This window comes from Bos javanicus, chromosome 17 (assembly GCF_032452875.1).
Source record: "Bos javanicus breed banteng chromosome 17, ARS-OSU_banteng_1.0, whole genome shotgun sequence".
NCBI lineage: Eukaryota > Metazoa > Chordata > Mammalia > Artiodactyla > Bovidae > Bos > Bos javanicus.
Window position 1 is genome coordinate 45,678,639 of NC_083884.1, and position 25,513 is coordinate 45,704,151.

Below are 25,513 nucleotides of genomic sequence, written 5' to 3' on the forward strand. Positions count from 1 at the left end.
TGCCCGAGTGAACCAAGAAGCCCACTCTGCTGCAATGGAAACCCCGGGCAGGGTGAAGGCAGTCTCAGGGGCAGGTCCAAGACCCTGAGTTGTGCCTGGGGACAGGGGGCCTGAGTTAACAGGTGGGGACCATAGAAGCCTGGGGCCCTGCTCTCAGGTCCTGCATCAGGTGAGACAGAATGAAAGGAAAAGGCCACAGAGGCGGCTTCCTGCAAACCGGCCATGGCAGCGCCAAGCATGCCTGCTCTCTCATCGATGCCAGCAGCTCTGATCTCGCCATCTCTGACCTATGTCAGAGTACACATTGAAGCCTGTGAGGTTGGGATAGGTGCCCAGGGGACAGTTTGAAGTGGGACAGGCCCCTGAGTTGGGCCTCCTGGCTGAGGGTCCCTGTGAGCATGCCAGGAACGTGCAATGCAAGGTCTACAGAAAGAAAGCCAGTCCCTCCTGTGTGCTTGCTGCACCCCCAGGCCTAGCCAATTCTCCTGGGCCCTCTTTACTGTCAGGCTCCTGCACAGGGATATTTATAGCAGCTTCACCTATAAATACTGACACTGAGAAGCCAGAGGACATCCTTTGGTAGGTGAACAGATAAATAAACTTGGTACCTCTAGACGGTATCATTCAGCACTGAAAAGAAATGAGCCATCAAGCCATGAAAAGACATGAAGAAGCCACTCTGAATAAACTGCACACTGTATGATTCCAGCATTCTGGAAGAGGCAAAATTATGGAGACAGTAAAGGGACAGGGATTGACATTGGTGGAATGAACAAGGGCAGTGAAATGATACTGAAATGGTACATCACTTTACACGTGTCCAAACCCACAGCATGTGCACCGAGAGCGAATCACAACATAAACCGTGGACTCTGGGTGATGACGTGTTGGTGCCGGTTCAACAATGGTTAACAGATGAATCCCACCGGTGCAAGTTATTAATGGGGCAGTGAAGGGGGCAAAGCAGGAGAGGGAGAAGTATGTGCGAGTTCTCTGTACTTCCTGCACAATGTTTCTGTGAACCTGAAACTGCTGAAATGAAGTTTATTAAAGTGACAACAAAACGCCATGGTTGTCTTAATGCTCTTTTGGCGTTTCTAACATACGGGGGAGTCCCACAGAACGGAAGGGGCTGCCTCTCTGCCAGCACGACCCTTCCTGTCTACAGAGAAGGGAGCACGCACTCCAGGAAGCCAGACTGGAGCAGCCCTGCTGGGACCCGACCTTTTGGGGCCCCACCTTCCACTTCCTCTTAACGCTACCTTTCCAGGAACTTTCGTCTCACATTGTGGTTAGCCTCTTTGGTAACTTAATGAATTATTTTTAACCTATTGAAACAATATGTAGTCTAAAAATGCAAACCTTACCACTCAACAATAGAGAAACCATCCAATTCAAGGATGGGTAAGGAACTTAAAATAGAAAAGATGTAGAAATTGCTGACAAACCTGTGAGAAGACACTTGGGGTCACTAACCATGAGGATAGTGCAAATCAAAACCACAGCCTCTCACACCCACACCGATGTAGAGCGGGGGACCCTCCTGGGATGGAAATGCTGTGGCTGCTGTTACGGTTTGGCGGCTGGTGAACCCCCAGAAGACTGAGCTCCTCAGCCTTGCCTTGAGCCTGATCCCCAGTTGCCAGGTGATGCTGCTGGACATGGGGATAGGGGGGCCAAGAAAGGAGGTGACAGAACAAGACAGTGACAAACCATCAGTAACAGCAGCTCAACAAATCCAGATGTTTATTTCCTTAAATTGATATTACACAATTTAACATAATGGTGTGTGTGTGGGGGTGGGGGTCACACGAAACGTCTCTTAAGGTAGATTGAGAGGAGAGCTGTGTCATGGAGAACAGGACGGGCTGGCAGCACGCACCCTGTGCCCTGGGAGGCTGACAGCAAACAGAGCTGCGAGTGGCTACTCCCATGGCGCTGGCCTCCCAGTGGCCCTGATTCCAGCTGATCATAAAGCAATAAATACGAACACATTCTGCATTGGAGGAGAAACTCAAGTCACTGGTGATGAGACAGAAAGGGGTCCCAGGCCTGCTTGCTTTTAGGTCCAAGCATGGAGGCAAGATTTCAAGTATCACCGAGAGAGAAAATGAGGGTCTTCACCTAGGCCTGGGGTGAGACCTCAAAGCTGTGGGTGATGGACTGGGGCCCCCTCTGCATCCTTGTGAACAGGTTTGAGAGAAGTTGGGCAGGGCTGGCAGATCAAGGAAGGGCACCCTAGGGCCTAGAGGAGGGCTTTTCCGCCAACCCCCCAAATATGGCCAGGACCTGGGTGTGTGTGGGGTGACTTAATGTTAAAACCTACTGTGAAAGCTGGACTGGGAGGCTTTTGCACAAATACGGTCATCACCTGCCCACCATCTTCAGGCAGGAAACGAGGGCGAGGGTAGGGCAGACAGCTAAGCGCAGACCGCACGCGCCCAGCACCATAGCCCCCCCAGGTCTCGGCATTGCTGCCGAGGCCGTCCCTGCCCTGCTCCCACCCTTTCAAAACAAAACATCAACTCGTATGAGTTTTCTTAAAAAAAAAAAAAAAAAGAGTTACAGAAAATAAGACACGTTTTAGGAGAAAAATGTGAAAGACTGCAACGTCTGTGCTGGGTTTTGGAAGCTCGGTGCTTCGTACTGTCCGTCCCTAAAAGAACATTTAAATAAGACGGCTGTTTCCCGAAGAGGGTCCCGGGTGGCGGGCATAGCACATGTGCTCGTGGGGCTGTTTATACACGTACACGAGAATACGGGTGTGCACACACGCCTCATAGTGCAACAGCCGGGACCGAGTGGCAGCCCCGGGTCCAGTCCGCCTGCATAAAGTGCTGGGTGATTCACAAAGCTGGGTGGTGGTCTCGGGGAAGGGTAGAGGAGGGAGCCAGGAGGATACACCTTTTCCTGGGTGGATCCACTGGGCAGGCCTGGCGGCTTTGGCTTGAGTGGGCATCATGGTCTCAGGGCCTCTGTCTTCAGCATGACAGCCCTGGGGTCTGGGTGGGGTCGGGGGATGCCCACGCATCCCCACCTGCCATCGAGGCAGCCGAGAGAGAAGTTCAGATCGCTGGCTGGGCTAGGAGTTCTGCCTGTCAGCCAGGCCAAGGGACTGGCCTGTGCTGAGGTTCTGGGTGGGGCCCTCCACCGCCCTGAAGTCCATGGCTGAGGAGCCCAGGAGATGGAGACGTGGCTTGAGGCCTGGCTCTGGCCGCTGGGTGGGGAGCCGAGGTCCTTTCCCCAGCACCAGCGAGCAGTGTCAAGGCCACAGGCTTGTCTCTTTCGGCCTGGCCAGCACACTGCTCCCCGCCCCATGGATCTGCAGAGAAGGTCCAGTCCTTTCGGCACAACAGGCCGGGCCTCCAAGAGGTCAGGCACAGATGCCGGTCAGCAGGGCCGAGAGTCTCCGCTCAATGCACAGCTTGCCTGCAGCGAGGGAGGGAGAGAGGGTACCCAGTGAGCGGGTGCCCAGCTGCTCCCCCCCGCTCCCCCAGGCCCAGTGGCACTGACACTTGGCGATGTTCTCCACGTCCGCCTGGTCCGTGAGAATCTGCTGCAGCCCCTCCATGAGCAGCAGGGCCTTGTGGTAGCGCTGGACACAGTCCTCCCGGCGGTGGAACATCTCATCCAGGGCGGCCGACTGCACCTGCCGGGCGAGGGTGGAGGCTGGGTCTGGCTGCCCCCCAACAGGGTAGGAGGACCTGGAGCTGACTGCCTGCAGGCTGGAGGGCATGAGTGACGGGGCAGGGTGGTGCGGGCACCGTCCAAGTCACATGAGGCCTAAACAGATGCCCACTCACCTCAGGCAGTCGGGGTTGCAGATCAGACCCCGAGGGTGGCTAGCTCTGCTCCCAGGTCAGCACTGCCACTGGGGAGAAGGCTCCCTCGGACCTGGTCCCAGTCACTATCAGTGTGGGCCAGTGACGGCGTAGCTTAGCAATGGTCACCCCAGGAGTTTGGGGATGAGAAGGCAGACTTTTCCCAAATGTTTATTCAAACATTGCTTTTACTACAAGTGACTTCTTTCAAAAAACAGAGATTGCCTTAGAAGCCACTCGTTTTGGAGAGCAACAGAGGCAGAACACTGAGCAGGGCCCCTCTACGCCCCCAGCTGTCTTCACGCTGTGTCTTCCGAGCTGGCCTGCCTGCACAGGTTTCTTCTACTGCAGAAGAAACCAACTCACCTGTAAAGAGACTTGAAAACGAGGTCCCCTATTTTCCTGGTAAGGAAACTGAGTTTAGAGAGGGGTGTGACCAGAGATACACTTGGACGATGGAGTCACACTGTGGGGCTTAAGCTCAGGTGAGCTCTGGGCTCCGTGCTGGGGCTGGAGCGGGGCCTGTGTATCACTGGCTGGCAGAGTAGACAGCATGGTGGAGCAACGCCCTCTGCAGTCTGGCAGAGCTGTGGCCATCAAACAGCCCTGCCCACTCCTTGGCCCGCTCTCCCAGCTCCTCCCCACGCGGGGTCCCGCAGGTCGTACCGTCTGCACTGCGTGGCTAAAGATGAGCTTCTCGGCAGTGACGCTCTGGATGCGGTCCAGGAGCCGCTGCTTGTCCAGGAAGAAGCGCTGCAGCCGCAGGCTCAGGCTTTGGCAGGACACCACGCTGGTCTTGTACAGCTCGTTCAGTTTCCGCACCACTGCAGGAGGGGACCTTGCAGCTCAGGCTGACTGCAGGAGTGGGGACCAACAGGCAAAAAGCCCCTCACTCCACCCCCAGGGCAGCTTTCTGACTCCACCTCCTATGCATTCTGCCCCAGCAATGCACACTGTGCCTTCCCACCCCCAGACACAGGGCCCTGCTTCAGGGCCTTTGCACCTGGCCTTCTACCATCCCCTTGGCCGTTATCCCACCTGGGTGGGGCCTGCACCAGGTAACCTTAGAAAGGCCTCCCGCATCACCTCACCCTCCCTGTCTTCCCCACAAGCTCACAGCCTCCTGCCCCAACCCTGCTGGGAGCCCGAGCCATCCGCCCTCACCTTGCTTCACGGTGGACGACAGGCAGAGCTTGCCAGCCCGGATCTGGTCGATGGCGGTCTGCAGGCCCGAGGACAGGAGCTCGGCCACCTTCAGGTAAAGCACCAGCTGCTCTGCAAAACTGGAGGGCGGCACGGATGTGTCAGGGGGCTGGGGGGCCCATGCCCCAGGCGGCCTCCCCGCTGGGCACCCACTGGGCACACCCACCCCCACTCGCGGCTCAGCAGGCTGATCTGGTCGGCCACCACGCTCTCCTGCAGCTGGTCCTCAGGCCCCCCGGCTGCCTCGCTGGCGCTGCCCTTCAGAGCCGCAATCTCCAGGATGTGCTGGACAAAGACGAGCGTGAAGCGCAGGCTGTGCAGGATCTCCGTGTGCTCTTGCTGGGGAGACGGGGCGGCTGAGCGACGGAGCTTGACAACCCTGTGACCAGCCCTGCCCAGAGATCATGCTGGGCCTCATCCCAGCCCCAGCTCTCACCTCCATCAGGGTCTCCTCAGGGAGGTCGGGGGCCTCGAAGGTCACAGCCCCCTCCAGGTTGGCGGTGACAGGGTCGGCAAAGCTGCAGCAGTGGCCGGGGGCGGGGACCTCGAGGGTGGCCTCGCTGTAGGCCCCGGGCGCCAGGTGGCGGGCGGAGGAGGAGCCGGCCGAGCTGAGGGAGCTGGAGGAGCCCACTGTGGGGAGAGGGCTGGTGAGCAGGGGCCCCCACCACGGCTGCCCCTTCCCCACCAATCTTCTGCCACTCTGAGACACAAGTCTGGTCCCCACCACCTGGCTGCTCTCCCTCCAGGGAGTAGAGCCCACAGTGGAGGCCTCACCACTCCCAGGCCTCCGTCCACTGTCCACTGTAGGTGGGACCCTCGAGTTCAGAAGCTGGGGTTGCAGAGGCCTGTCTGTATGACCTGTGCCCGCCCAGAGGCAGCGCTGAGCCCTAGACCCCTGACCCTCCCGGGAGGACCCTCCCAGGGCCTCAGCGTGGGGGTGGTGCCCCGGTGCCCAGGGTATCACCCCTGCTGCACTGGTGCCGTCAGCCACCGCCCTCCCGCTTCCTGAAGGATGGTGTGGGCCACTGACTCACTGCAGCTTTGAGGCCACCAGACAGTCCTCACCTGAGAACATGGTCGTACGGGGGCCCTGGGGTGGCGTGGTCCCGCTGGGGGGCGAGCCCACTGTGAACACTACGGGGGAAGGGCTGCTGGCGCCCCCAGCACGAGCTCCTGGGTGCAGGTTCCCTCCGAAGCCAGCAGAGGGCGCTGGGGGAGTGAGAAGAGGCGCTCAGGTTCCTCCCGCCACGGCCCCCCACTTCCCAGAGAGCTCCCCACCGACCCCTCTGGCGCACCAATCTCCATGGGCTTCTCCTGCAGGCTGTCCGTGCTGCCTGAGTCGGGAGCCTGCGTCCCAAACGCAGCCTTAAGGAGCAGATCTGTGAGGCGGCCGGTGCTGAGGGACCTGCAGGGTGAAGGGTGGTATGAGGTGCCATGAGCCGCCCTGGGGGTACCAGTCTACCCACTTCCCAGGGCTGGCCCCCTACACCCCACAGGCAGGGCCTGGGGAACCTCACAGTCTGGTCAGCGTGCCCAGCCCTGCCCATTCCAGGCAGTTACTGTCACCCATTGAACAGATGTGCAAACTGAGGCTCAGAAGCGGTGGTGGAGGGAGTGCGGGGCAGGCAAACAGCAGGTAGGGGGAATCCTCAACACTCACCTTCCGAAGGGGCCCTTGGTGTCCTCGGTGGGCCGCAGGCCGGGGCCCAGTTGCTGCCCCTGGAAGGGCCCTGCCTCGGAGAGGTCGGGGAGCGTCCGGTTCCGTGGCGGCGTCATGACCACGCCTTGCCGGGCCAGGAGGGTCAGCAGGTTCTGGGAGCTGGGGGTCTTGGTGAACTCGAACGCGGGCACAGTCTAGGAGGGGCAGGGAAGGTGCTGAGGATGACCCGCATGGTAACGCTAACATCCTGACAGGGTCAGCAGTGCTGGCCTGAATCTGCAAGGCCCCACGCCTCCGCAAAGGCCCAGCCCTCACTGACCCAAGTCTTCACAGCAAAGAAGTGAGACTTGTGTGTGGCTGACTCCGTCCTGTGCTGGAGCAAAGGCACACATGCAGACATGTACCATGCTGGGCACACACGTGTGCACCTATGCCCTCACACAGACACCATCAGGTGGCTGCAGGTACTAGCCCCATTTCACAGACAGAAAACTGAAGCAAGGGCTGAACTACATCATCTGCCCATTGCGGCAGCTTAGGTTCTCTGGTGCTCTGGACCCTGGATCAGGGTCAGGATACTTCCCATCAAGGGCCAAGAAATGTTGTGCCTTTGGGGCCAGTCTTCATCGCGGCACTCCGCGTGTAAATGGGGAGATTTATGGAGTCAGCTACCAGCTGGTGCAGAAGATCTGGGCGCAGAGGGCAGGCCCAGCTGTGCTGGAGCATGCAGGCCCCACCTCCGGCTTCTGGGGACCCTCATGTCCTGCGGAAATCCCACCAGGGAGAAAGCCCAGTGGCCCAGGCACGTGGGAGAAGTACAGCGTCACTCCCACCCACCCCCTGGAGGTCTGGGGCCCTGTTACCTTGGTGGGGGAGCCCAGGATAGGGGGCAGGGGGTTTCGCTGCAGGAAGTCAGGCAGCTTGGGCGAGCCGCGCAGGGGCCGGCAGGATTGAAGTCCGTGGGAGGGCTGGGGGGGGCTGGCCTGTGGGTGGCCAAACGCCACCCCCAGCGGGTCCGTGGGGGGCTTGGGCAGCTTGGGACGGACGACATGCAGGTCGGACAGGTTGGGGGCGCTGTGCAGGCGGTAGCCCAGCCCGCTGGTGTGGGGAGAGTGCTCAGGTGCAGAGGAGCCTGGGAGGGGACAGGATGAGCCCAGTCACAGCCGTCCGTGGACGCCTGGACCAGCCCACACTACCAACCAATAGTATATAGAGGCCCCCATTCTGCTCAGGATTCCCTTTACCCTCACAGTCACCCAAGCCACACTGCACCCACGCTTTACTGCGTACCTGGAAACAGGCACAGAGACACTGAGACACCTGCCCAAGGTCACACGGCATGACAGGAGTGCGGGCTGAATTTGAGCCCCCTCGTCAGCCTCCATAACCTGAAGGCTGGAGCTTGTTAAACAGTCTTATGGAATTTTCTTTCTCTCTTCAACTCATAAGAAATGATGATTATGGGGCTTCCCTGGTGGCTCAATGGTAAAGAATCTACCTGCCAAAGCAGGAGACCTGGGTTTGATCCCTGATCCAGGAAGATCCCACATGCCACGGAGCAACTAAGCCTATGTACCACAATTAATCAGCCTGTGCTCTGGAGCCTAGGAATTGGCAATTACGGAGCCTGTGTGCTGCGACTACTAAAGAGCCTGTGTTCTGCAACAAAAGCCACCACAATGAGAAGCCTGCACAACTGCTCGCCACAACCAGAGAAAAGCCTGCACAGCCCCGAAGAGCCAGCACAGCCAAAAATAAAGAAAGAAAATTATACTTAAATAAACCTTAAAAAAAAAATGATGGTTGTGGACAGGAAGACAACCACTGTTCTAAGCAGTGACAGGCCAGCCCAGGGAGGTCAGCCCAGCTCCTGTGCCCCTCCCCAGCTCCACCCTCAAACCCATCAATCAGGCTGGGGCTACACCCACCTGGACGAGGGGACTTGCCACCCCGCATCTCAGATGCTTGAGGGGAGGGTGCTCCACTCCAGCCTGGCCGCTCAGGGATGGTTCCGACTTGGGGGAAAGAGAAATTGCCAGGGTCAACATGGGATGGAGAGCAAGACCCTCCCCTGCCCCAGGGTGAAGACACCCAGTCCCACTCAGAGGCTGGTCTCCCAGCAGTATATAGGCTCACCCTGGGGAGACGGTGTGTAGGGCCGGCCCCCACCCAGGGACAGCTTCCTGGCCAGGGCGGCTCCGTGCTCAGCGTGGGACGGGGGTGATGGGCTGGCCCGTGCAAAGCCCAAAGGACTGGTGCTGCCTGACCTGCGGATGGCAGAGGACCTGGGGACAAGCAGTACGAGGTGTGAGGTCCCCAGCCACGCTCGGCAAGGGCCACGAGCATGCCATGTGTCTGTCCCCCTCCATTCAAATAATGGGCTTCGCCAGGAGCCAAAACCAGCTGGGCGTCCCCAGTCCCTGCCAGGGTGACTGCCAACTCAGAGGGGCTTCCGGGAATTAATTTGAAAAGTACCCCTTCCCACTCTCTTTTGGAACTTAACACAAATCACCATCAGTTTTATAAACACAAGCAGTCACCGTACAGCTAGAGTGCCAGAATGTCCACGAGGCAAGTGGTGGCACTGATGGTTAAGCAGTGTGCAGCCTGCACAACTGCACTTGAGAGATGGCCCTGCACCACCCAAGTGGGGTTCTTACCACAAACGAGCCTGGCCAGTGGGGGGGCCCTGCACTCACCGCGCTGTCTGGTACTGGGTGGGTGACTGCAGGTTCTGCTCAATGCGCTGGTAGTTCTGCACCTGCGTGGGGACTGGGATGGGGACAGAGGCCCCACATCTGCTGCTGGAGAACGTGCCAGTCCGGCTGTGGTGGGCAAAGAGAGGTCAGGGTCACTGCAGGCGGGGCACTGGGCTGAACCCCAGGCCCAATATCCCGGGGCAGAGGCCACTCCAGCCACCTGCTTCCCTGTCTCCGCACACGGCCACTACTGCTTCCAGGGGGTATCAGGGACTGTCTGTGGGCACTCCCTCCCCACTACTCTACACTCAGGTGGCTTCTGGTTGGGACCAGCCAGTAGGAAGGGGACAGAGGACAGTGACTGGGCTGCTCCTGTGGGCTCTGGGCATCCCTGCCCCCTTGGCCCTACAAGCTCGGGGAGCGGGGCTGATGACACTAGTCTCTGGCAGTTCCCCCAGCCCCCACCTTGCATCCTTCCCACCACAAACCCTCCCTTCTGCTGGACCACCCATGAGGGGCCTGGCAGCCTGCCCAGCCTCTGGACATGACTGCTTCCTGCATGGCCCGGCTTGGTGCTGGCGTGCTGTGATGCCAAGGGAAGCCTAGGTGGCCCCTGCCCCACTTACCCTGAGGGGCTAAGGGAGCTGCCGCAGGGCGGGGAAGGAGACGGGGTCCGGCCATGGCTGTCCAGGCCTGTGGAGGCCGCCAGCGAGCTCCTGCGGACAGAGCAACAGGCAGTCCCCACTCAGGACAAACGTGCACACGGACTCTGGCATCACCCTCGGGACCCCATCCTGCACTGGGCACAGGAGACCTGGCCCTGCCCAAACTCTGACCCGGAGGGTCGAAAGATAACCTAAGAGCAGGCACTGCCCTCCCCTCAGAACAGGGGGCAAGGGGCACGGGGCTAGGGGATGCTTACCCACTGCACATCAGGCTGTCTGGGGGCGGCTTGGCACCTGCTGCCTCAGCCACCAGGTCACCTGTGGACAGGAGATGAGTCAGGCCAGACCCAGACACCTCCTCCTGGGGTGGTGGGGGCCATGCAGGGCCCAGCACTCTCCTGTCCCTGTTCTGGCACTCACACTGCCACCTCCCTTTGCCTGTCTGGACTCAGGGCTCTAAAGGAGACCCTGGTACCTCCCCTGCCCAGCAGCCTTGAGCCAACCTCAGGCCGGGTGTCCACACCTCCCAATCTGGGTCTGCCCCTCCTCCCGGATCTTCAGGTTCCCCCCTTCCCTCCTGCTGTCCTCCTTGCAATGCCCTCGGCTGGGTACCAGGCCCCTCCTCTGCATCAGAGCCAAGCTGACAGGCTCAGGGTGCCCCACTGGACACCAGGGCTGGCTCCCACCCAGCCCCATCTGCTGGTCTCAGTGGCCAGGGCCAGCGAGAGAAGCACCAGCATCTAGAGTCAGGAGAGGAACTGAGGACCCCAGGACAGGGCTTTGGAAGGGTTGTGGGGCATAGGCTACAACTCAGATACAGATGGGCAGGTGCTCTGGACGCTCTGGACACTCGGGGGCACAAGGCCTGTGTGTGGCCAAAGGCAGGACTCAGCTCTGACTCAATGACCAACCACATATGGGGTGGGAGCTTCCAAGTCCCTTCTTAGGGGTGTATCTGGCACATCTGCAGTGAGCCCCCTGCCCACCCTGTGAGGGGCCCCTTACCTGGAAACTGGGCCGGGACCATGACAAAGTCGTCGGTGTCGCAGGATGAGTCCTTGCTGCTGCCGCCTGAGTCCCGGGAGCCATGCAGGAAGCCAGCAGCCTCGGCCGGGGAGGTCAGGGTCTTCTGGAGCTCCTGCTGCATCTCCCCCAGGGACTGGGGGTCAGAGGGGAGCCCGCTGAGACTCAGGCCCAGGGCCTGGGGGAAGCAGGGCTGCTGGGGACGAGGCCAGGGCTCTGCATGATCTTCTCCCCAACGGGTCACGCTCGCCTGTGACTTCCCCACAAGGACAGTCATCTCACAGAGCCACCTGCCCCCCAGGGTGAGGAGGCGCTTCACTCCCACAAGCTCCAGGGAGACCCCCTTCCAGGTGACCCTCCACTTCTCCCTCCGTCCTGTGAAGGGTCGTACAGCCTGGCACGCTGGGGACGTGTACAAGGGGGCAAGGCTGCCTGTGCACAAGCCCTGTGCCACACTCAGCAGACAGGGCACCAAAGAGCTGTTTTCTCCGCCACCAGTCCAGCCCTGGTCCCTGCCTAGCAGGACGGACGGATGGACAGGTGGAGGCTCAAGTCCCAGCACCCCCAACCCCGCGCACAACCTTGGCAGACCTCACCCCACCCCTGTACTGGGAACATGGGCTGCAAGGATCGGATCCCAGGACACAGGGACCCCTGCACACAATCCTCCCTGGGGCCCCTGTCCGTGTCCACCCATGCACAAGAACGTTCAGAGCTGATGCAGTCCTGAACTCGCTGACGGCCATCAGGTCAGCCTCCGGGACACAACCGGGGAGGGGGCCCTGAAAGGGGACTTCACCCACTTCTACCGCTCCACGTCCACAAGCAGAATGTGTAAGTCTGGTGTCATCTGACCAGACAACACTGCAGAAATAAACGTGGGGGCCTGGGTAGGACAGAAGCCCCAACAGGGTTCCTGCAGCTGTCTACATGCCCCAAAGCCGAGGGGAGAGGAGCCCGTAGCCCCGACCCTGCGTGTGACTCACCGGTGGGGAAGCCAGGTGTGAGGTGGAGCTGCTGCTGGAGCTGCTGCCAGACCCCGAGCTCGGGTACGAGGGCACGGGCACAGGAGGGGCTGGGGGAGGGTGTGGGTCAGCGCATGTCAGCACGGGATGTTGCCGGGCCCTGCACACTCCCACCCCGCCCATGACAACCCCACACCCTCCAGGAAGCCAGGGAGAAGACCTGTGCGAGGCCCCTGCCCCCACCTCCCCAATCCCGCTGCACCAAGTCAGCTGAGCTCAAGCCCACTCCATGGCCTGGGGGTCCCTAGGGACTACAGGCTGGAGCAGGACTGGGGAGCTGGAAGTGGGGGTGGGGTTGGAAGCCCATGGGGAGAAGGGAGGCACAGGAGTCCTAGAACCCTCAGGGGACTCACACTTCTTCACAGTGGCACTGGCATCCAGAAAGGGGTGATGGAAAAACTCATCTGCAAGAGAAAAGTTGGGGCAGGGCTCAGGAGGGTCTGACAACAGAACTCCCAGGGTGAAGGCTGGGCCCCCACCATCCCTTCCTGTGGGCCTGAGCTCCAGCAGGCTCTGGCCCCTGTCCTGGCTGCCTCACGCCAGGCACGGGGGGAGACAGAGCCCCAGCTGGCAGCTCTTGAACACATCTGGCACCCCCAGTGTGGTCCAGGCTGGGCTCCACCCACCCTTCCGACAGTTCCCAGCAACGCTGCCTATTGCACAAGTGGGGGTTTTTCTATCTGTGCAGCTGGGAAAGGAGCTGTGGGAACGGGGAAACCCGCTCACTGTGGCCACAGGGGCCCTGGAAGCTGGGGGTGCAGGATGAGGGGTGCAGGGCTGAGAGCTAGAAGGGCCCCTGTCCCCCAGGCCTGTCAGAAGGAGTAGGGGGCCGAGCGGCCGGCACTCACCAAAGTCCACGCGGTCTTTGTGGTTGCGCTGAAGCAGAGCCAGGAGCAGCTGTCTCAGCGGGGCTGAGGTCTCCCGGGGGATGCTGGGGGCACAGAGCACAGCGTTGACAGGGCAGCCTGATCGGGGCAGTGAGGAAGCAGGCAGGGGTCTGCCGCCAGGGGAGGGGCACTCACGTGGGGACCAGCGTCTTGTTCTTCTCGTAGAAGAGGCGGAGGTCCTGGGGACTGCTGGCCTGGAAGGCAGGGAGGGGTGAGGAGTGAGCGCCCGCTCCACTTGGCCACTGCCCACTCTGCACCTGACCCCGAGAGATCCACGGTCCAGCGCCGCCAGCCTGCCTGCCTGAACACTGAGGGCCCTCCCACGCATCCAAAGAAGGAGTGCCCCTCTCCCCACTCAGGCTGTGGAATCGCGGGGACCGCACAAAGGCGGAGGCTGGGGGCGCCCAGAGGAGGTTGCTGGGCCTTCCACCCACCTGCTGTGGATGACTTCTGGGTAACTGCTGCAACTGGTTGTTTGCTTCTTGAAATTGAAAAGTAGCCAATGTGCCAGCTCCAGAAGAGGGCCCTAGAGTAAGTTTGCTCCACAAGTGGGCCCTGCCTCCCTTGATAACACATGGCTGGCACATGCGTGTTCATTAATCATTCACTGAGCCCTGCTATGTGCCAGGCACTGTTCCAGGCACGAGGGTACAACGTTCCCAAGGCTGACATGCCAGCCAGGGACAGCCCTGTGCTTGCCCACATGGGGAAAACAGTAGGCAGGGAGGGGTGGAGGGAGCTGGGGGTGGAGGCTGGCCTAGGTCACTGGGCAGGCACAGAGGCTCTGGGGCAAGCTGGTGGCAAAGGAGAGCTGCGAGGTCAGGCCATGGAGTCACTGCAGGACGCGTGTGTTTGTGCGGTGGGCTCAGACGCACGGGCCCTCTAGGGTCCAGCGCAGGACAGGCCACTGCCTTCCAAATGTAGGGTACACCCCAGAGTTTGGGGTCCTGGTATCAATGTCCTGGCTCACTTCGGCACTGGAATGGGTAGGAGGGAGGCCGTGACACTTGGTTCAGACATACACATGGACAAACACAGGAGTGCTCCAGAACCAGTGGAGACTCCGGCCTTGGCTCTAAGCAGGATAGAGCCCTGAAGTGACTGCACAGTGGGAAGCTGGGTGATCATGTCATGCAAGTGGAGGGGAGGCTGCAGGACTTTAACGACCCACGACTATGGCAGGCTGCAGAGACGAGCACGCGCACACCTGTAGCAGACCTCTCTGCCCTGGGCCCTCACCTGGAACGGCGCCTTCCCTGTCAGGCACTGGTACACGATGGTGCCGATGCTCCACAGGTCTGCCTTCCCGTCATAGTGCTGGGACATGATGACTTCTGGGGCCTGCGGGGCGTACAAGTTTGTGTGGTGAGCATGGACACTGAACTGTGCTGACCAAGGCCTGCCTCCAGCCAGGCATCAGCCAATCAGGATAGACACCAGCCAGGGGCCACCCAGTCACACAGACACTAGCCAGGTGTCAAACGCCATAGACATGGTGGGGAACAAATGGTATATCCATGTCGGCTGCCACCCAAGGTGAGACCACAGGATGGGGCTCAGCTCTGGACATGGGAGGGGACCCTGCTCCCGTGTGGATGGAGGCCCCCTTTGATAGGGCAATGCAGCAGGGGCTGGGGGTAGCCACCTACCATGTACATGGGGGAGCCACAAAGTGTGGCTGCCATCATGTTGCTCTGCAGGTACCGGGCGAAGCCGAAGTCGGCTGCAGGCAAGGAGAGATGTGTGAGGGGGGGCGGCTGAGGCCCCTGGGGCCCCCGGGCCGCAGCCACCCCGCCTCACCAATCTTGACCCGGATGTTGTTGGGGTTGGCGCGGCGCCCGCCAGGGTTGGACAGCAGGATGTTCTGGGGCTTCAGGTCCCGGTGGATGATGCCCTTGCTGTGCAGGAGCCGCATGGCGCCCGCGATCTGCTGCAGGAAGAGCCGGATGGTGTCCTCGCTTAGTGTGCGCATGGCTGCAAAGGGGACGGGGTTCAGGTGGGCGCAGCTCACCCGGGCACCCAGAGTGAGGGGCCTCCTACTCCTCCTACTGCTCCCTGCGGCCTCTGAACCCACCCTTCGCACCACCTGACCCTGAGCTGCTCCAGCGTGCCCTCCAGCTCCAGGGTGTCGCCCAGCACACCCTGCCCCTTCTCAGGTTAGGACCACTTCTCAGCAGCTTCCTCCACCTATTGCTCAGGGTAAACACCATGGCCAGAGGCTGCTTGAGAAGCCCCAGGTCCAGCTTCAACCAGCGAAGGGCTCATCCAACAGGTGAGAGAGCAGTTCCCCACTTTTGCCAGGACCCTGGGGAGGCCTGCCCCCTGTGGATAGCCAGGGATCTCTGGAGTCCAGAGCGCTCAGGACAGGCCTGTCTCCTGCAGAGCCACCAATCAGTGGCCATAGGGACACCCCACAGGGCACCACATCCCAGCAGACTGAATGGAGCCCAGCTTAAGAGTGACCCTTCCAGACCAAGTCTGCCCTGCAAGGCCATCCTTTGTGGTTTTGACATAGCATGTAACCCTAACAGGTCTTCAGTCACCCTTCCATCCTTCCCAGCAGGCGACACCACCTTTAGGCCTAAGAAAGCTTGTTTACACCAGGCCACCTCTCACACTGGGTCAAGGTGAGCACACAGCCCATTCAGCCGCGGGTGTCCACTCACTGTGCAGGTAGTCGGCCAGATCCCCGCCGTTACAGTACTGCAAAAGACCAGCCACGTGTCTTGGTCAGCTGCCAGGGGAGACCCTGCAGCCCAGCCCAGGTCTCCCCATTACCCAACCCCAGGACACCTGCTCCCCTGGCACTTGGGGTAGACATGCCTTGCAACTCTCAAGGAGGTCAACGGGGATGCTCACCACCCCTTCAGCCCCTGCTGTGGCCGCTGGGCTGCTGGCTTGGTAAGCCCACAGACATGAGGACAACTTCTAACCCCTAGATGACAAGGGGCCTGAGAAACAGGAGGGCCCAGCCTCCTGGTTCTTACAGCCGGCCGCCAGGACTCACCTCCATGACCAGGTAGACGGAATTGGCCATTTCCTGCAGGACACAGAAGAGGCAGTGAGAGGTGGTGGGGAGCACGCCCTGTTCCCCAGTCTGGCAACTGTCTGGGAAGCCCGGCTTAGCCCCAGTGTGACCTGGGTGCCCGGCCTCTGCGGCTGTCCTCAACATACTGCCTGGGCTCAGGCAGCAGCTCCGGGAGTCACACCAGGGCTCAGACAGTTGGTTAGTGACCAGGACATAAGGACATCTGAGGGCCAAGTGAGTTTGAGTGACAGGAGGAGGAGCCAATCATATCACTCTGTTTGTCAAGGCGGGAAAGGAGCTGAGGTCCCAGGAGAGATGTCAGGGCTGGAGTGACGACCCCACCTTCCAGAGAGGGGCCCCGGTAACCCCAGGACTCCAACAGGATCAGGGTCAGCTCCAGCCCTGAGGTCCTGATGGGACTTCCTGTCCTATTGAGTGGCGAGTTGTGGCCGAGTGGACCCAGCTGGTGGGGGATCCAGGCCCGCAAAAACGACACAACTAGGGTATGAGGGCCTTGTCTCTCAGGCCAAGGCAACCACTCCTGCCTTCAGACTCAAAGATGCCAAGAGGATTACAGGTCAGTGCTGCCAGCCCACTGCTAGCCAGGAGCACCAGGCCAGCTTCCGGCTCAGCCCTTGGCCACCCGTGGCCTCAAGGAGACACTGGCATCCTTGGCTCGGTCCACACCCGCAAGTCTGAGGGGCCTGTTGCCTGGACTGGTGTGGAACCCCACCAGTGTCCCTACGGGAGATGCCCTTCAGATCCCAGGTCACCGATGAGGAAATAGGCTGGAGGAGCCAAGTCCACCAGGCAGGTGTGGACCTGAACTCTTCGCTCTCCTGCAGACCACTCCCTCCAGTCTTCCCCAGGTGGGGCTTTCCCTAACTGCGGGGGGCTCTGCCAGCCAGGACAAGGTCCCCAAGCCCCTTCAGCACCAGTACGTTGCAGGGTCTTGGAAACCAGGAAGAGCTCCTCCCGCCGCCCCTCCCCCCACCCCGCAAAACCACCAAGTCCTCATTCCTCACCAGCATGCTACTCCCAGGAACTCCAACTTCTAACCCACCCCCCATCCCCTTGCAAGGGGGCAAGTGTGTGAGCTGGCCATGTAGCTCTCAAGGCAAGGGGGGAGCCCCAAGGGGGAGGTGGCTGCAGGAGGGACATATCTCAGTGGCCTCTGGGGGAGGGCACCCGAAGCCCAGATAGACTTGACCCCTCAGCAGCAAGCCACCGCCTTCCACTCCTACTCAGGTCCCAGACATGTCCCCATTCCCACCCGGCAGGACAGAGGACCCTGACTCAGTCACCCTGCCCCCAGGAGGTTGGTTCCGGGCTCAGACCCACATCAACGGTGACACAAAGCCACTAGTGACACCCTCTGTGTAAATGTCAGTGCCTTGTAACAAGAAAACCCCTCCACCCCGCCTCCAGGGCTCTACCAACAGAGGGCCTGTGGGTCTGGGATGGAGATACCCCAGGGAGCAGGGATGAGGTCAACACGGAAACCTCTTAGAGCTGGCTGGGGCCCGGATCAAGCCCATTTCCACATGTCCCCACCCCGCCTCCCCAGGCTGGTTACTCTGTGTCCCAGCAGGCATGCAAGAAGCCTCCAAAGTGCCCAGCTGGGGCTCCTCCAGGAGGGGGGCAGGCTCTGTCCACAGAAGTCCACAGGGGCCCTGCCCCTCCCCCCAGGAGTGAGAGCGTGGGAGCTGCCTGCAGGCCCCGCCCTCCCAGGCCAGCTGTGGGCAGAGATAACTCAGGGTAGGGGAAGGAAGGAGTCCCAGGAGGTCACACGTGGACTGGTTAGGGGGGCCCAGGCCAGCGGGGAAGGCACACTGGGAGACAGGGGGACAGAAAGAGGGAGATCAAGACAGAGGAAAACACATGGAGGCTCAGGAGCAGAGTCGGAGGCTCCCAGCAGAGGACCCAGCAGAGGGCGGAGGGAGGTGCCAGAGATAAGGACCCAGAAATAACCCCGGAGATCAGAACACCCACTCCCCGTGACACCCAGGCCACCTGCTCCCTCACCTGCTGTCACCCGGACCATGGCCACCTCTGCGGACGGACGTGCTGAGCAGGCTCCCAAACTCACCCACCAAGGAACACCCTTGTCTCGAGTGGCCCAGAGGCTCTGCCCCACCTGGGCCATGCAGCCAAACGGGCAGCAGAGCGGGGACTCAGGGCCCCTGCTTCCCAGAAAAGCCCCCAACTCACCCACCGAGCCAGGGACCGAGTGACAAGGACAGGAGACGGATGCAGCATCCATGCCCACAGGGTGTCTGTCCCCAGAGTCACCCAGGCCTGGCAGGAACGCTGCCACCACCATGCCCGCTTGGGGATGAGGGGCCTGCCAGCTGGGAGATGCACCTGTCGTCCCCCAAATCTGGGAGCATCCACACCTCATGATCACCTCCTCACCAGGATGTCCCTGTGGCCTCAATGACAACATGCTGTGTTTCGCACCCAGGAATCCACGGGACCCCCATACCCACCGTACCTACTCCATCCAGGGAGCTTCCAAATGCCAGGCCAGACGCACTCCCTCCCTTGTGCCAGCCCACAGGGCCCACTGCCCTGGGGCTCGCCCCAAACCCCGCAGGTCCTACTGGGCATAGAGGGTCAAGGGTGGGGGGCGGGGGGAGTAGCACCCACCAAACCTCACCACGTGGGATTCAAGCCTAGCATCAGAGGGCCCCTTAGGCCAGGGCCTGTCTCCCCGCCAGTGGCATCAGCTTGTAAGGCACTAAAGCAGCCGGCTGGCACGAGCCTTGGCCATTCCCTGAGGAGGTCAGGAAACGTGCCCAAGGCCCCGCCACCCCTCATGCCAGGTCCAATGACAAGAGCCCCAACGAGAGGGCCTGCAGGGCCCCCAGTGGAACACTTTTCCAAGGAGGCTGTGTGCCCAGGCCCTCCTGCCACCTGAGGCCTCGCTGGGCATCCCCCACCACCCACCTTTCCCTGAAGAAGACGACTCTCTGGGCCCCCTGGGGGAAGAGAAGTCAGTGCGGCCTCGAGGGCACAGCTGGTCAGCCCCTGGCAGCCTGCTGCCCACCCGGAGCCTGAAAAGGTTCTGCCTCGGCCTGTTTCCTCATGAGCTAAACTTGGTCTTCACAAACTCCCCCAGGAAGTGGGGACCAAGTGGGCTCCAGAGGGCAGGCCTCCTCCTTAGGGGTCAGTCCAGACACCTGACTGCCTCCTGGGTCTGCAGTGATCCCAGAGCGAGAGAAGGTAGGCAGATGAGCACTACCAGCTGTATTCTTGTCCTCAGGGGTCTGTTACGTCATTAACACAAGAATACACACACGGCTGAGGCGCTGCACCCCCCCACCCCGGCCCCCCGGGTCCTGCAGGGAGCACAGCAGGGCCACCACCTCCATCACTCCAGTCACCCCCAGTGCAACCTGAGGACTGCGCAGGCCCCAGTGATGTCCTCCTATTTGAGGGCAGAGAGGTCCTGCAATTCTGCTTCTCACACAACTGGCAAGGGAGGGGAAGGGTTGGGTACCGGAGTCCTGACTACCCCACCGTGCGGCCCCCAAGGCAGGGGGCGGTGAGCCCCAACCTGTGCGCCTGAGGTGAATGGGCAAGGCCTTCAAGGCAGGATGACATGAACCCTCTCTCTCTCTGTGGTGTGCCCACAGGCCCTAGGGACGGGGTTGGCCTGGGTGTCAGGGCCAGGTGTCCTGAGCAGCCTGGCACGGGCGCCCAGGCACGTAGGAGGCTGCCCCGCCACAGGGTGCTAAGGTGCTTTGCTTAATAGGATCCGAGCTCCAGGGCTGGGCCGAGCCCACTCTGTCTGGTGATCCTGGGCTGGGCCTGGTGGGCAGGTGGGTGGGCGGGCACTGACCTAGTTACCTCCTGGGGAGTGGGCTGTCTTGGCTCCCAACAAGGTGGCAAAAGCCACAGCCAGCGCCAGAGCGCGGCCGCCCACGGGAGCAAGGCTGCTCCCTGCCCCCAGGCTGGGCTCTCCTGGACAGCGCCCAGACAGGAAGGGATGCCCGGCCCCACCCTGAGGAGGAAGGCCCACCCTCCGTCCTCACGGAGCCTCCTTCAGCTTCTATTGTGTGCCTGCGGCTCCCGGGAGGGGGGAAGGGGAGGCCGGCTGCTCTCTCCAGCCCCCTTCTTCCCGCATGCCGGGCCTGCCCCTGGTTCGGGAAAAGCAAGGACACTTCCAGAATGGAAAACACAGAATCGACACGGTCCTCCCTGGGACGGCATAGTCCACTTACTACTGAGCCGGGGCTCTGAAAAAAGCAAGGCCAAGGGCTGCCACCGTCCTCAAAGTTCCCACAGAGAGGCAGACCAACCCCCCGCCACCCCTGACAAGGTGTCCACCAGCCCTAAGTCACAAGAGGCTGGCTCTGTCGGCCAGGCTGGCGAGAGTGAGTCATCCAGCTGTGGGAACCAGCCAGACGGCATGCAGGCCTCAGGAAGGCCCTCCTCCCGGGGCACGCTGGGCAGGGCTGGTCCCCAGATTCCTAGGATGGCCGCTCTCCCCAGAAAGAGCACATCTGGACACCACACAGCAGGCTAGCGTTAAGACCGAGGGCCCAACCCTCTACCCCTCAAGGAAAGGCCAGGGCTCCAGGTGCCTCCCCACAAGTCTGCAGGCCTCAGGACAGAGCACCACCCCCATCCGCCACCCCACCCCCCACCCCTGCCGGGTGCCTACCTACCACCCACCCACATCAGCCTGGCCTGACAACAGTCACTATTCCATATGGCCCCAAAACAAAACCACCTCAAAAGACAAGAGGCAACCTGAGGGAATATTTGTAAACTATCACAGAAGGGCTTTCCTTAATATATAAACAGTTCCAATATATAAAGAGTTCCTACAAATCAACGATATCTATATAGCTCTTATTAAGTACCAAGTACAGGTCTAACCAGGCTTCCCAGGTAGTACTGGTGGTAAAGAACCCGCCTGCCAGTATAGGAGACATGAGAGACTTGGGTTCGATCCCTGGGTTGGTAAGATCCCAGGGAGGAGGGCGTGACAACCCACTCCAGCATTCTTCCCTGGAGAATCCCATGACAGAGGAGCCTGGCAGCCTACAGTCCCTAGGGTTGCAAACAGCTGGACATGACTGGAAGCAACTTAGCACGCACAGGTCTAAGCACTTGATATATATAGACTCAAGTTGTCACCACACCACCCTACGACACAGGTGTACTGTTAAAATCTCCAATTTTCTGGGTAACAGAGAGGCAGCAGGAGGCTGAGTAGTTTGCCCAAGGTCACACAGGTAAGTAAATGGGGGAGCTGGGCCCAGAAAGGCAGTATGGCACAGGGCCCATGCCATTCAACACCATGCTGTCCAGCCTTGGGAATCACAAGACCTACAGGAATACATCCCTGGGCAGGAGGCATTCCTAGTGTTCCTGTGCACAAGGAGAGATGCTGAGCCTCACTCAAAAGTGAAAAACAAAACCATACGAGACACCATTTTCCACCACTCAGAGTGGCCAAGATGAAACTCTGATAACAGATCTCCTGGCAACGATGTGGGGAGACAGGCCCTCTCACAGGTAGCACTGCTGTGTCCACGGTCCATCCTCAATGGACCACAATCTGGCAACTGTTCCCAACTAAAATACGCATCCTCTTACTTCTAGGAATCCACCCTGCAGACACATACACATGGCAAAGGTGAATCAAGGAGAGTCACCACCACACTGCTGACATGTCAGAATCCCAGAATAACCCCATGTTCCATCAGCGGCGGATTGGTGAGGTCAACTGTGGAATATGGGGCCATGAACGCCCACAGCTGCAAATAATACCCACAGCCACGATCATTAACAACACTAAGACACACAGTTTCAACCAAACAACTCCAGACTCTGTTTTACAGAGAAAGAGATGGAGGCACAGAGAAATTAAGATATTGGTCCAAGGACACACAGCTAGTTTAAGTGGCAGAACCAGGACTGGAACTAGGTCACCTAGCTTCAGAGCCTGGGCTCTGAATCTTGCAGAAGGAATGGGGGATAATTCTCCTGGAAGGAGAGGGGGTGTCATTTCTCACCTCAGGACTGAGACAGTTAATGTGGAGTGACATAGACTTTCTCCAAAACACACACTTAAGCAAAAAATACCATAGAAGAACAGTGGATGGTGTGGCAGCAAAAAGGTCCGTGAGGATGTATCCTGATCCCAGAGAGACCCTCTGGGGGAGATGGGGCTCATTGGGACAGGGGTGGTAGAGTCACCTTTTTCCACACCCCTTTTGTACTGCTTCTTCATTTTTAAGTCAAATCATTAATTGTTTTTTAAAGCCATGATTTCCTGGGTCCCATGGGTGTCTCAGTGGAGAAGGTAATGGCAACCCACTCCAGTATTCTTGCCTGGGAAATACCATGGACATGCAACCTGGCGGGCTACAGTCCATATGATCACAAGAGTTGGATACGACTTAGCAACTAAACAAAGCATGTTTCAGACTGGTGTCTAAGGACTTGGGGAACCACCTTACACTCCGAGGGCTGAAAGCACAGAGCCCCAGGTGAGGAGCCTGGAAATGAGAGGCTGGCTGGCCCTTAAGCACTTCCTCCACACAGGGGAAGCCATAGCATTGCCAGCCCTGGAGGAAGTGGCACTGCCCACAACCAGGTGTGTGGCCCAGCCAGGATGGGAAGAAGGGAGAGAAGTGTGTATATATGTGTGTGTCTGAAGCGGGGGCGGGTAGGGAAGAGTGGGAGAGGAGGAAGAAGAGGAGGAGACAGGGGGCCGCACTCTTAGCCCCAGGACACAGCTTCCAGGCACCCGCTCTCGCTGTCACATTGGACGTGGGCCCTCCCCAAGTCACCTCATGTCATGCCACAGCACCCAAGGCCACAGCCCAGCTCTGAAGGGGGAGGGAGAGGACAGGGCAGGAGGGAGGAGGCCACCAAAACACAGTCGGGCTGGGAACTTCCCCTCAGCCAGGGGCTGGTCCCGTGGCCTCAGTAAACAGGTTTCAAAACCATTAGTCAGCACTTTGGCCCTCAGATTTGCTGCCTCAGGTTCCTCGGTCCCAAACTGGGTCTCCAGGGTCTCAGACCCGGGCCAAGGCTGGGCCCCACCGCCAGGCCCACAGGCCAGGGGCACTGAGGGAAGCTGGCCTCAGCTTTCTGGGCCAGCTAGGCCTGGGGTGGCCTCATCAGCTGGGTGCCCGCCTCCCTCCTGCCTCCTGCCTGGGTGGCTGGCCCCAACTGCCAGCAAGAAGGAATCTCCCTTGGCTCCTCCCCTCCCCCAGTCTGACGCAGGGAGACACTGGCCAATGCCAGGCCACTGGAGTAATGTCAACAAACAATCGGTCGGCCCAGACAGGTGGTCCAGGCCGGCAGGATAACCCTGGGCCTGGGCTGGGGACAGGACTCACCTTCGGGACCACTGGGTCCGACACCTCTGGAGGGCCACACAGTAGCCAGACCTCCCTCGGTGGAAAAGTGCTGGTGCCCGTGGCAATTGGGGTGCCGGGGAAGGTGGGAGCTCTCCTAACATGCCCAGAGGAAGCCCAGACACAAGAACTGGACTGAGGGTGGGGTCTCCAAGGTCCCATCAGGCCTCCAACACCCATCCAACACATAGGGGTGCCCAGCTCCTTCCCCCAACACGAGATGCTGGCCTAGAACAATCTACTCCTAACAGGGTCTCCAGCAGTTAGCTGGCCTGGGAACGGGAGCCACCAGGGCCTGAAGCTAAGCTGGGGCCAGCCTGGGGAGAGCACAACCCCTCCCCACCACAACCACAGCCCCAAGCCTTACCTGAAAGTCGTACAAAGCCACGATGTTTTCATGTTTCAATTCCTAGGACAGAAAGCCAAGTTGCCGGTGAGTGAGGTGGACTCACCCACCACCCTCGCCCCTCTGGCTTCTGGTGTCGGCTCACCTTGAGGATTTTTATTTCCTTCCCTAGGAGAGTCTGAGACTTGGCGAGATTCTTCTTATTAATGCACTTGACGGCGACCTCCAGGTCGTGTTTCTGAAAACGAAGCGTGGGTGTCCCTCAAGTGCCGAGAACCTGGCAACCCCTTGAAGGCCTTGCCCAAGCCAGGTAAGCACCTGGCAGGTCCCTGGAGATGACCGGTCAGGAGTGTATGAGGGATATGGTCCCGGGGCTGTGGGGTGGAGATGAGGGGACGCCTGGCTATGTACATGTGGGGCCCCCGGCGGGATGAAGAGGTCTCCGGGATGTGGAGGTGGGGACGGGGGGTGCCCAGCGGTAAGGATAAGGGGGTCCCTGGAGCGGAATGTGGGGGGCCCCCGGGGCGGGGGGGCCGCCCTCGCCAGGGCTCTGCCCGGGCTCGCCTGCCCCTCACCTCGCGGTGGCGCCCCTTGAAGACCACGGCGAAAGCGCCGTGCCCAATCAGGTCCTTGCGCGAGAACTCGAACTTGCCCACGGCCTCCAGGCCGCCGCGGCCGGGCTCCATGGCGCGGACGGGGCCAGGCAGGCCGGGGCTCAGGCGACGGCACAGACCGGGGGCGGTAGGCAGGGGGCGCACCCCATCGGGCAGCCCGGGATGCGGACGCGATTCGACTCCAATCCGATCTTGACCCGGGCTCGGACCCTAGCTTCGGATCCGACTCGGGCTCCGGCGGGGAAACAAAAGAGCCGCTGCCGCCGGGGCCCGGAGCCTGAGACGCCCGCGCAAGCGCATTGAGCGCCGGGTGGGGCGGAGCCTGGGGGCGGGTCTGCCCAGGAAGGGGCGGGGACTGGTGCGTGCCTGGCCTGGGAGGGGCGGGGCCTGGCCAGTGGCCGCGCTTAGTAGGTGGTGGCGCCGGTTGTGGGGCGGGGCCATAGTGGGCGGGTCCTATTAGGGGCGGGACCTATCGGATGGTTAGGCGGGGACAATAACGGGCCCTCCCCCTTGGTAATGGCATGGGAGCTACAAGCCTGGTCATAGGCCAAGGTTGGTCCTCCAGCCAGTTCTCCTCCAGCTGCCTTGCACTACGTCCTTTGTCTGTGCACCCTAGCGGTGCACATTTGCCATAGTCGCCATTAATACCTGGCGACTGCGTACCCCAGGGCTGGGGATTGGATAGAATAAATTCTTCGAAAAACAACTACTGCATTGCAGGTTAAGCATTTAAAATTGTGCTCAATAGTTAAAAACTTTTCCCCAAAACTGCACCAAACCGAAGAAATAGCCCAGAAGTCCTAAAGGTTAGGTCAATTCTGATGCATCTTTTCTATGGAATAATACACAGCAGATTCTTAAAGGCAGAAGTGGTCAGATAAAAAGTGCTCCAGGACTTCCCTGGTGGTTCAGTGGTTAAGACTCTACCCTTCCGCTACAGGGGTTTAATCCCTTCTTGGGGAAGATTCCACATACTATGGATCTTGGCAAAAAAAAAAAAAAGTGCTCCAAAATATGTAATTCAATGAAAGCAAGATTTCGAACAATGAACTGGTCACTGTCATTTTAGAAAGTCACTGGAGAAGGAGATGTGTATACAATACCTACAAATGTATACATATATTTGTATACATATATAGAGGGCTTTCTAGGTGGGACAG

The 25,513-nt window shown here is 60.0% G+C and overlaps 1 protein-coding gene across 6 annotated transcripts; it reads right to left on the reverse strand.

The window, feature by feature from the left end:
- Window positions 1–1,729: 1,729 nt before the first annotated feature.
- On the reverse strand, window positions 1,730–24,661 carry ULK1 (unc-51 like autophagy activating kinase 1). 6 transcript variants are annotated; one of them, XM_061384471.1, is made up of 29 exons: window positions 24,315–24,661; window positions 23,885–23,977; window positions 23,761–23,802; window positions 15,991–16,023; window positions 15,650–15,686; window positions 14,784–14,957; window positions 14,633–14,706; window positions 14,223–14,324; window positions 13,119–13,177; window positions 12,945–13,027; window positions 12,450–12,500; window positions 12,058–12,146; window positions 11,054–11,264; window positions 10,306–10,366; window positions 10,010–10,099; window positions 9,384–9,509; window positions 8,821–8,969; window positions 8,613–8,699; window positions 7,548–7,816; window positions 6,685–6,878; window positions 6,320–6,429; window positions 6,090–6,233; window positions 5,461–5,654; window positions 5,191–5,363; window positions 4,986–5,104; window positions 4,488–4,645; window positions 4,188–4,223; window positions 3,514–3,649; window positions 1,730–3,429 (listed from the first exon to the last, which is right to left on the reverse strand). In XM_061384471.1, the coding sequence occupies exons 1-29, from the start codon at window positions 24,423–24,425 to the stop codon at window positions 3,374–3,376; spliced, it is 3,261 nt and encodes a 1,086-aa protein (XP_061240455.1). In that variant the 5' UTR covers window positions 24,426–24,661; the 3' UTR covers window positions 1,730–3,373. The 6 variants fall into 6 exon arrangements, with proteins under 6 accessions (XP_061240455.1, XP_061240457.1, XP_061240459.1 ...); XM_061384473.1 differs by having other exon boundaries at window positions 11,054–11,207; window positions 24,315–24,660; XM_061384475.1 differs by lacking the exon at window positions 24,315–24,661 and adding an exon at window positions 23,376–23,490 and having other exon boundaries at window positions 23,885–23,974.
- Window positions 24,662–25,513: the final 852 nt, after the last annotated feature.